Genomic DNA, 12,203 nt, shown 5'->3' on the forward strand with positions numbered 1-12,203 from the left:
GTAACTGAATATTAAACAAAAACAACCAACCATATCCCGCGAACGAACGAAACGAATAACTAAATAAAAATAAATAAATAAATAAAGAGAAAAAGAGAACGTGACACGTCAACCTTCTTATTGAATAAGGTGCCACGTCAGTGGGGCCCACTTACAGTCTGGTAGACAAAAATCCCACTTCCTTTTGAACCGGACGTCACTCTCTCTCTCCTCGTGACACGTGTCCCACTCTCTCTCTCTCTCTGGCTGCCATTGCAAGTGAAAGAAGAAGCTCTGCAGTAGCCATCGGAGGAGCTCTCTTTTCGCTCTCTCTCTCTTCGTTCGGCCATATTTCACTCTCTCCTGAGCGCGATCCGATTCCTGCTCCGCTGCCTCAATTTTCGAACCCTAATGTTTCGTTAGAACAATTTTGACCCATCAATCCCCATTCCCCACTCTCCTCTCCATTCGCTCCACCACAATTTTCTCTCTGGTTTAATCTCTCTCTCTCTCGTTTTTCTTTCTTTTGCCTTTTCCACTCTCTCTTGTATTTTTACTTCTCTCTGTCTTTCATTTATAATTCTCTTTTTTTCTCCCTCTTTCACAACACTCGCATTTCCATTTGTAGGGTATTGTTTTTCTTTTTGTTCGTGCTTGCCTTTGATGGTTGCCGCCTCGTAGAGTGGAATTTGTAAAATCTGATTTCGTCACCGTCATGAGTGCTGGAGGTGGGAATCGCTTAATCTCCGTGCAACCGGATGAGCTCAAGTTCCAGAGTATGTAACTTTGTGGATTATTTCTTGAATCTTGGCTGGTTTTTGGTTAGGGCTGATTGATCTTGTTCATTCTTGTCGTGGGGTTGAAGAAATTTGAATTTTAGGCTATGGATTTAGGTGGAGGGAGGAAGGAGTTGCTGTCCATGTTGTTTTATTTAATAATGGTTGTTGATGATTTCATACGAGGAAATTTTTCTGAAACCTAACATGCTGAAATACCTCAATAACTCAGTGACACTTCCAATTTCCTCTCATCGAGTGTTACAATTTAAAGTACTAATTCCCTTTTGTCCATCAAGGTATTTTCATGGAGGTGTAAGCCTTTCCTGTGTGAGGCATAAGCCTCTTATGAACGAAAATAAGGTCTAAATTATGGCATTGTCATATAAGTGCTGATAATTGCTGAGCTGGTTAAGACTGGATGCACTTATCATGGCTCATGTTTGGTGTTTGGTCATTGAACTCCTCAAGTGGATACTCTGTTGTATTCCGTACCCATGGTTGGGATATTAAGCTATTTCCTGGCAGACGTTTATATATTTTTGGTATATGAAGTTTTTACACCACTTGAAAATGTATACATTGTTTATTTTTATTTTTGATGTCTTTTTTTTCAATGTTTGAAAGTCTTTTCGTATTATCCATGGCATGCTTAGAAGTTAAATCCATGGAGTCTAGAAAAGACTGGGTTCAGGAAAGAATTAAAGAACACTTACGTATCCATATGTTATGCAACCCATTGTATCAAAGAAAAAGATAAGGATGTTCAGCTAGTGGTTTTGTTTGTTCATGGGTGAAGTTTTGTTGTGCCATTATATGCGACTTTGTTACAACTATTTTCCTGGTGGACTTTTTTGTGTTTTGAACTTATGAACATGGGACCCATATCATCAGTTGAGTTGGACAAGCAGAGCTTTTGTGATCTTAAAGTTGCAAACAACACAGAACATCATGTTGCCTTTAAGGTAATAGTTTTCTTTTCTTTTTCTTTTTTTAATTAATGAAAATGCACATACATTTGATATTGAATATTTATTTTGGAAAGCTTTTTGCATGTTTTATATTGGACTAAATTCAAATGTACTTCTCTATCGCTCATGCTAGGTCAAAACGACCTCACCCAAGAAGTACTTTGTGCGTCCCAACACTGGTGTTGTACAGCCTTGGGATTCTTGCATCATAAGAGGTCTTAATTGTTACATTAGCATTTTGGTTCTATAAATTTCAAATAATTTTTTTTGCACAATGTCGAAAAATTTGAGGATGCAATTGCAATGAAATGGCAAACCGTTATTTCTTCTCCTTGATTTTAATTTATGGTTCAAGCTTGCAATCAAATTAATGTTGGTTCATTTTGAAATTGGAAAATTGTAGTACATTTTACTGCCTCATGTAAAAGTAAAACTAGTAGGTGCCCTTGACAAATAATTTTTTCCTTTGCACGAGCGACGTTAACTGCTACTAACAGCAAACCTAAGTACCTAACTATTATTTGCACTCCAGTTTTCTCTCTGGATTCCTCAAGGTTTGTCTTTACCTGTTTAACTAATGCCATTGTTGCTGCTGGATCCACAGTGACCCTCCAAGCGCAGCGCGAGTATCCTCCAGATATGCATTGCAAAGATAAGTTTCTCTTACAAAGTACAATAGTCCCTCCAAATACTGATGTAGATGAGCTTCCGGCTGATGCTGTAAGTTTTGACTTGTGCGGCCTCCATTTGAATGAATATACCATTTCATTCTAATAAGCATCATGGAAACTTTATTTCCTCGTTTTTCAGTTCAACAAGGAAAGTGGAAGGGCAATTGAGGAATGCAAGCTTAAGGTTATCTATTTTTCTCCTTCATCAGCTTTAGGGAACTCAGAAGATGAAAGGAACTCATCCCAAAGCTCCTCTGTGAGTGCTGAAATTCTCTTTTTTGTCCCCTGCATTAATATATCTCTTTTAGACCTTTTACTTTGTCCCCTAAATTACTATGTTATAATGTAACTGTGTACTTGCAATAGATATAGGTTGAGATAAGAAAATTTGAAACATCCTTTTTATTTATGCTGCCTCCTCTTTATTAAATATTGGTTCTAGATATGGTGTCCAATAGTCGTCTACACATCCTTAAGCTGCTGTTTGCCTAGAAATCAGATTATTTATGTATCCCTCCCCTCTCGACTCAATCTGAGTACAAGATGACCATTCACTCAAAAAGTGCCCTCCAGAATCTCTCTCTGTAACTAATACTCAAGGGCCTCACTCGAGTATCCACAAGCACACTCAACTAACACCCAACTATTACACATTATCACGTATCTTCCCTTTCATTCTTTTACATTTTACAACCTTGCACCTTCGTAATCAGGGTCTATCAGAATTTAAGCTATTTTTAAGGCTTTATCAATCATAAAACTTCTATAGGCTTGCTTTTTACTATTCCAAGTTTTCAACAAGTGAAATATAGATTGTTATTATATTTCCTTATCGGGGTCCATCATCAGGCTTTACAACGTCTGAAGGAAGAAAGAGACATGGCTATTAGGCAAACACATCAATTACAACAGGAACTGGTGAGTTACACCCGTTTTCTCTATTATGCTTCTTAGGTTTGAAGTTGTGCTTCTTTGCTGATGTAGGACTTGTAAAGTCCAAATGTTGTTGAACTTGTTCAATGGATATTCATATGTTATTAGTTGTCTGAAATTCCCAGTTGTACATTTCCAGCAGATGAATAGTAGGATTGCGCAAAATTGTTAACGTGCATTTTATTAATTCGAGATTAAAAAACTATAGACGTTTCAATTAATAATTTAACAACCTTATAATGATTAATAGCATAGGGCTCTGAGTGAGAAGATTTATGTAGGGAAATGAGCAAGGTGGGGTCCAGTATCATCAATGGTAGTTGGTTTGATCTATTATTAGGTTGTATCCTATAAATCTGGCATGTCAAATTCATAGAATTGCATATATACTTGAACATGGATGATATGTGCATTTCATATTTCCTTGAGGAGAGCTGTTATCATTCATTTGACATTACATTTTTTGTGTTCAATATTTATTTGGTTCTTAGTTCCTACCCTTACCACATGGATCTGTTGATTTTTTTTTTTTTTTGCTTTTGCATTATGCTTATGACCACCCTACTAATACTTGGGAGGTTCTGGCCACCTCAAGTCTAGGTCCTTGAGATATCATGGATTTAAATTATCGAAGATAATTGTTATCAAAGAGGGAAAAAATATTGTCAATGTTTCTTCCAAATCACTGTAGAATGTAGATAACAACTTTAATGCTTTATGTACCAATTACTTCCCAATAGGACATGCTGAAGAGACGAAAATATCGAAAAAGCGATCCTGGCTTCTCATTTACTTTCGCCATCTTCGTGGGCATTGTCGGTATCATGGCGGGTTTCCTCTTGAATCTCTCATTATCCTCACCATCTACAGAATGACTTGGACCATGATTCAGCTCTCCTGAGCAGACAATTTTTCTGGTCAATTTCATTGTATAATTTTTTCTACTTCCCAATTTTTGTACATTAAGAAACGTTGCAAAAATTTGTGGTGTTGAATGTTGATGATACGTTAATTTTTCAAAAATGTTGATTTTTGTGCCAATTGAAGCTATGAATGTTGCTGGAGCTCTTCTGAATCCCCCATTCAAAACTGAGGTTCAGAGAGGCCAAGTTTTAGTTCATATTTTTTATAAACTGAATTTTCTGATGTGTTTCGATGTAATTTTTGTATGTAATATAATAATATGAATATTCTTTCAATGAAAGGGAAAAAAAATCGATCTTAGGTTATCTCTACTTTCTATTAGAGGTGAAAAAAATAGATTAATATCAAGAGTTAAAAAAATATATATTACCATTAAAAAAAAAAAAGAGGTTTTCTTAGTGAGTTGTTAGGTTTAGGTTGGTAATATTAAAAAAAAAAATTGTTTTAGAAAAAAGAATTATAAAAGAGACAAAATTATCTATTGAACAAACACCTAATACAATAGCACGTTATTTTATACACCGTCTAGAATGGGATTTTCTCTAACCTTTAAAAAATTAAGGGATTGTTTGGATCTAACTTTCTTTTTTTAAAATTCTTTTGTATACCAAATTTTGAATTTACTTTTTAATTTCTAACTTTTTTGAGAAATATAAGTATTTGATTACTGTTTCTCAAAGTGTTTGGTTGTTGTTTCAATTTTTTTTCAAACATTGAATAAAAACTAACTCTTTTATCATATTTTACTTATAAAATGCATAATAAATATAACATAAAAATAAACAAGAATTGTTACCCAACGCACTTATAATTTATTTTATGTTTTTTATTATTTTTTAGATATAATACATTTAAATCAAGTCATACTTAAAAAAAGATAATAAATAATTATATATGAATAATTAATTTACAAAACATGTATCCAACAAAATGTTTCATTTTTTTGTTTGAAAAATATAACTTAAAACTTATTCTATCAAACAAGTTTTCCCTATAAAAAAAATAGTTATTTTTTTATTTTTTAAAACATAAACTTGTTCTAAAGCCCGACTTGAAAACAGGTAGGTTTTTTTAATACAAAAAACATATTTACTTTTTGTGAAAGGGACAACATCTTAATAATGTTTTTTTTATTAAAAAAGTACTTTTAATAATTTCCAAAAATAGGCATGGTATGAGGCATATTGCCATTTTAATTAATAAAATTTTCAAGTTAAGTGGCTGAGGTGGGATGCATGCACATAGAAGAGAAGTGGCCTAAAAGAAAAAAGAAGGAAAAAAAAACAAATATTTTGAAAGTAGAGACAATCACATGGCAATGTATTTATTTAGGTTAAAATTTAGACTCCTATTGCTTATGCTTTGGACCTAATAAACTATGTGAATCATCAGCCCACTCCATTCTCCCATTCTACAAAGCCTTCAATTGCACAAGAGATAAGTGTTTAATGCTAGACAAGGTGATGGGTCGGTTTTTGACACGAGGTGAGAATCTTGTATTGGTGTGGTATTCGTTCACATACACTATAAAGTTTAAGTTAGCACTTAGTTCGATCTGGTGTCAAATCGATCTTATTGAAGTTGCGTAGAAATTGTATACCTTTAGAGGAAATGGTCATGTCTTTTACAGGGGGAAACATGTAATGTGTCATTTCAGTGTTTTAATACTTAATGTTTAGCAAATTTATGCTTGTGGCATCCGTGTTTTCAGGTCAATGCCAAATTGAGCATTCATTGGGTCAGTTAGAGGTAACTTTTCCTGGCTCGTCTCGTTCTTAGTCTATCCAAGCTGAAGCTCAGACACATTTCCTAACGATAAGGTCATGTGGCAAGCTCTATTCCACCCCTAATTATAAGGGTAAACTATAGTTGTTTTTAGGTCAAATTACAAAGAAACTTAGTCTCTAAACTCGTCAAAATTGTGATTACGTTTATGAACTCTCAATTTTGATTCCAATAATAACTCTATATCGTGAATATTATTACTTAAATATTGATGTAGTACACTTTTTTTAGTACAACATGTGGGGGTGAGAAATCAAACTCACAACCTCTTGATTTGATATATATGTCAATTATCGCTGAATTATGCTCACTCTAGTGTACATTATGTCAATTCATCATTCCTTAGTTGAGAGTGACATGTCAACATATTTGAGTAAAGTAAGTAATGACAATATAACTTATTATAATCAAAATTGAAAATTCAAGATGTAAATAAGAAAGTTGCTATCGATTAGAGACTAAAAATACCAAATATCAAAAGTTCACGGACTAAATTTGTAACTGCATATAAATTTGTTGGAAAGTTCACAATTTCCAAATCTCAAATTTGTTGGACGACGTGCCTTTATATTTTAAAAATAATTTTGTAAAATCTACACCACATAATTTTCCAATAAAATCTATTGTTCAATCATTCTTATATGTATCGTTCTATGACGTTCTTTTTTAACTCAAAAATAACATATCTCACTTTATTTATGACATGCTTGTGAGTGATTTTGGTACCATTAGAATTACTTTTGTCATTTTCTAAAATCACTTTTATATCATTGAAAAATATTAAGGTATGTTTAAAAGTATTTTTCACATGATCAAAATTATTTTTATATAGTTTGATTTTTATAATAGGAATTATTTCAAAGTATAAATTCAGAAAAACGAATCAATTTAGATTATTCACAATGCCAACTTTAAATTTTAATAGAATGAAATAAACTATTAATAAAATAAAATAAAGAAAAAAATCAATTATTACACCAATTGGCAAATGGAAACGTCAGGAAGTTTTATCTCTCACCATTACGTTTCCACCAAATGGGATAAATCATAATTAATTGAGCATTAAATCTTATTTTTATCTTTTAAATTTATTTTGTTGGTTTATAAATTTTTAAATATGTATCTTAATCTTTAATTTTTTTTTAGATATAACTATTGCTATTATTACTATTATTTTGTCGTCAAATATTTAACTAATGGTATGCGGAATTAAATTTGTGAATTAATTGAACTCATATAAAGTGGATGAGGTAAGGATATAAAATGATAAGAAAATAACCATGACAAAAATGTTTTTTTAAGGAGAAATTAGAGTCTAAAATAAATCTTTGAAAGTTTAAACTCTAAATTAAAATAAATCTTGCCCGTCTATAAACCAAAATAGAATAAAAGTTTAAATTTCATCCTTTTCTTGAACTTTAACCCTTTTTTTTATTCGTATCAAAAAAGATTTTTTTTATTTCATTTATTTTATTTTTGAAGAAAAAATTTATTTTATCTTACTCTTCATACTTTTAAAATTTTAATATTAATCTCTAAACTTAAATATATATGGGTCATTATTGTTACTCTATCCGTAATTTTTTTTATCTAATTACAAACATAACTAGGGATCAATGGATTCTCTGAGAAGTTGGATGTTTGAAATCTCTTACCCCCAATTTGATGTATTAAGAAAAAACAATTTTTTAGCCATTGATGCTGTGGATTTGAATATATGTATTGAGGTGTTTATGAGTTGGGTTGGATTGAAGTACTTTTTAGATCCAACCCAATTATTCCAGTTGTAAATCTATTCAACTAAACGACCCTGTTCAATAATGAACTCAAATTAAACTCAACCATGAAATATTTTGGGTTGGTTTAGATAATTCGAGTCACTCATTCAAAATATTATATAACAAAAAAAAATAAATGCTAATATGTTAGAATTTTATTTACATATTTTATAACATTGAATTAAGATCTATAAGTCCATGTTTATTTATATGGTGAAAAATTACGTTAAAAAAACATTAGAAGTTATTTTTAAAAGTTGTCAGAGAATAAATAATGCATAAATAATTATTGAATTAAATAAAGTCAAATTAATATATCTATATATAATTTTATATGGTAAATAAAAGAAATGATCATAAAATTAATAATAAGTTTGGGTTGGTTAAATTCAACTTAAATTTATTGATAAGCTAACTCAAACGATATGGGTTGAGTTGGGTTGATTTGATCAGCTTTTTCTTAACACTTTAATGTGTAAGAATAATATTACATACTAAAATGATTATTTTAAAAAGTTTAGGGACTAGAATTCGTGTGGAAAGTCAAATAATAAAAATTCTCGATATCTTTTTAAGTAAAAACTTCAAAATTAATTTTCTATATTCTCTCTCTACCCTCTCTCTCTTAGATGACTTTCTTGCTACATCAATAATCATAACACAAAGTCCTAATAACCATTCAAAGAAAATTGAATATAGAAAAATTAAACTAAAGAAAAAACACCCATTGAAAGCATTTGCCATTATATAGGTTTTGCAATTTGCATTGACTATTTTATGTTCTTATAAAGTCCACTGGATTGAAATATTAGTTTACCACTTTTGACTTTCTATCCCTTATTTATTGAGGTTTTTCAACATTTTCAAATAATTTTTTTATTTTTAAAAATACACTCATAAAAGTAACATAATATTTTGTAAATTAAAAATGAGTTAAATTACAAGTTTTTTGTGTCTGTTAAGTCCCAGAACTACCTAATAAGTTATTGAACTTTAAAAAGTATCTAAAAGGTTCTTAAATTTTCAATTTAGAATCTAATACGTCTCCGAACTTTTAAAGCAAATTCACTTCTTCGTCTAATAGTTGCGTTAATTTTAAATAAATATTAAATATATCAAAGTTCAATAACCTATTAAAGACGGTTGTTGTAATTTTAATATTGAGAAATAGTTTTAAAATTTGCATGACTTACAATGTATTTATCTTAATACTTTTTAATTTCTAAAAATGAAAATATATAATTTCCTTAAAGAAAATTCTAGACCATGCTAAAAATCAAATTTGTCGTTAAACTCCAAATCTTACAAAAAATTGTTTAATAGAAAAAAGAAATAGAGAGAAGAAGAAGAAGAAGATAAAGACCCCAAAAATAAATAAATAAATAAATAAAGACAAAATTGAAGACAAAACCAAAGCTTTAAGATAAAATCTAATTATAAAAATAAAAATAAAGTTAATTTGGTTATAGATTAACCAAATATAACACAATTTTTTTTCTTTTTTTTTTTGGAAAAAGAAATATATCCCAAATTGAAGATCCTTCCGCGTGAAATTTAATACTACTTGCTTTGGTTCTATCTTTCAATGCTTTTTGTCATGTAGAAATAAATATTTACTTTTTTACCCCTACTTTCTTTTGGGGTTTCTTTATTAAAATATTATCTCAAGGAATAAACAAATACCTTAGCCATTAAGGCAAAAAAAAAAACAGTCAGGAATTATAGGTTTCAGTAAAAAAAAATTAAAAGAATCAAATTCTCAGTCTCTTTTTCTTAGATTTTTTCTATTCTTTTAAAAATGAATATCATATTTTAATATTTTCAAACCAAAAACAAATATATATATATATCTATATATATAATTATTTCCACGATATGTAGAACGGAATTCGAATCTTTGATTTTTTATCAATGACATATGTTTTAACTAATTAAATTAGGTTCATGTTGGTAATTTAATTTTAATTTATGAATTTAAATAGTTAAGCTTAGTTTTCCAACTTATTAAATTTTACCTCCTCAATGCTTTAAACTTGTCATTTTTAAATTGAAAATTGACCACGATTTAAGGATTACATATAAATTTATAGAGAAAATTTTGTTAGGGTTAAAGTCATGTTTCTTTTTTCTCTTTTTTTTATTAAACAAAAAAAAAAGACAAAATTACACCTTAATTCCTATAAATGGTTTCACTAACAATTTTATTTTGTGATAATTATATTTTCAAATGTTTTATTTTAGTGGTATAATGTAAGTATATTTTGTATTTGTTGTTATAATTTTCTATTGTTTAATGGAAATCTTATATGATATTGTTACAATTTTGATGTACCAAGTTTGATATCATACTTTAAAATATATATAGCATAAAATCTATTATACGATTGAAAAATTACTAATTCTAAAATATAAAATCATTGTAAGTTGAGTATGATTAAATTTAAAAAACATAAATTAAATCATATTCTTGTTTCTATTTATTCTATTTTAGTTGTAATATAAAATAAAATAAATATGTATTTGGTAGAAAGTTTGGAACTTTTTAAAGTAACGTAATCTATATTAAACTCAAATATAACTAAAAAGTAGTCAACAAAGTTACATTTTTACTATATTTGAAGAAAAAAATATGGTGACATTTTAAAAATTGCACATTTTATTTATTTCATAGAGTGGAATTTCTCTAAGTATAAAAAGCTATTTCTAAACTTAAAAATAATAACAATAAGCTATTTTTTCAGCATTTTGCCATTAATTTCTTTTTTAAGACTACTCTAACCAAAAAAAAAAATGATATGCTTTAAATTTGGGCACTTGATCTATTATATTTGGTTTCGAATAATTTTCTAGGTAAAGATCTACCTATCATGTAAATAAACAAATGATATTTGACTAAAGATAAATTATTAAATAATTTTTTTGCATAATTTTGAAGACAATGAATAAAAAAAAATATAAAAATTTTACCAACCAAAAATATAATTTAAATAAGTGAATACCTGTAAACGATTGAGAATTGAAATATATAAATAATTTTTGTAAATTTGTGGTTGACATTTTGGTGCCTTCCACTTGAAAATTTTGGTGACGCTGTATCGTTTGACACGTGGCAATCAAGATCAAGAAAATCATTGCAGCTTGAAAAGTAAAGATTTGGATTTGGTTAAAGCTTCTCCCTTGGTTTATTTTAGTTGTTCGTAATTTTGTTTATTTTTATGTCTGAAATTTAACTTTAATTCATTTTAATCTATATATTTTTAAGATATTCGTTTTGTCTTTGTAATTTCCACACAAATTCTACATATAACATAAATCTTTTTTTATTAAATATATATAACGGAAACTATTTAATATAGAGTCAAGGTTAAATTTCAAATGATCTATTGAATACAGTGTCGAGTTGAAATTGTCCTAGAATAATGAAATTAAAAATAAAATTAAGGGATTAAAATGGTCCATTTAAAAAATTATAGAGACAAAAATAAATATTTTGAAATTAAAAGTATAGAAGTTAAAATAGTATTTGTGGTCTTCTGAATAACTTGTCTGATCTGAGCGATCACATGTGATCATTCCCTCGTCAACTGTGTTGCCTTCTCGCCTCTCGACTTTTCCTATGAGGTGTGGTGGGCTCCACGCGATCAATCAATATTTTTAATTTTATTCTTTTCTCTTTTCTCTGTTGGGTTAAATTATACAAAATATTCATGAATTTTAAGATAAATTCCAACCTACTCTAAACCAGAGTTTACATTTTTCCTCTTAAAACTTTAAATTTGTTTCAAAATTAATCTTCCGTCAATTTTTTCATTCAAATAAATATAGAAAATTAACGTTCCAGTAACTTATAAAATAGCGGTACACGTGGCACATGACAAATTTTAATTATACCAAGTGTACCCTTAGTTTCAAAATTTTCATTTTAACTCCTTACTCTTAAATAGCAACCGATGAAATGCGACAATGAGTTGAAAAATAAAAGTTACACACCAACGTACTTTGAGAGTGGAATATATGTAAAGAGTTGAAGGGTTTTTATCTCATTCAAAATTGTTTCGATTAGAGAAGGAATTGGATTTAGGAGATAGTTTTTGTTTAAATGTTGGAAAAGTCACATATTATGAGAAAAGTCATGCATTTGTAAAAGTAACAACCTCTTCAACTCAAATACTGGAAAAGTTGAATGAGAAAAGAAGTTGGAGAGAAAGTTTAGTATGAGAGGAATATGTTTATGTGAGAAAATTTGTGGAAGCGTGGGTCCATGGAAAGGAGGAAAAATAAAAAAAAATCGACTACAATTTTCCATACTCAAATGTAACAAATCTAAAAAAAAAAAAAAAAAATGGTCTCTTAGATTCAATTGTATTGAATTTCTTTGTTTGTATA

The 12,203-nt window shown here is 29.1% G+C and overlaps 1 protein-coding gene across 1 annotated transcript; it reads left to right on the forward strand.

The window, feature by feature from the left end:
• Positions 1 to 234: 234 nt before the first annotated feature.
• LOC111022662 (Plant VAMP (vesicle-associated membrane protein) family protein) lies at positions 235 to 4,476 on the forward strand. The gene is made up of 8 exons (XM_022299856.2): positions 235 to 472; positions 608 to 755; positions 1,650 to 1,720; positions 1,860 to 1,941; positions 2,331 to 2,446; positions 2,537 to 2,653; positions 3,247 to 3,315; positions 4,071 to 4,476. The coding sequence occupies exons 2-8, from the start codon at positions 695 to 697 to the stop codon at positions 4,203 to 4,205; spliced, it is 651 nt and encodes a 216-aa protein (XP_022155548.1). The 5' UTR covers positions 235 to 472; positions 608 to 694; the 3' UTR covers positions 4,206 to 4,476.
• The last annotated feature ends 7,727 nt before the right edge of the window (positions 4,477 to 12,203 follow it).

This window comes from Momordica charantia, assembly GCF_013281855.1.
Source record: "Momordica charantia cultivar OHB3-1 chromosome 10 unlocalized genomic scaffold, Mcharantia_2.0 BLBB01000010.1, whole genome shotgun sequence".
Classification (NCBI taxonomy): domain Eukaryota; kingdom Viridiplantae; phylum Streptophyta; class Magnoliopsida; order Cucurbitales; family Cucurbitaceae; genus Momordica; species Momordica charantia.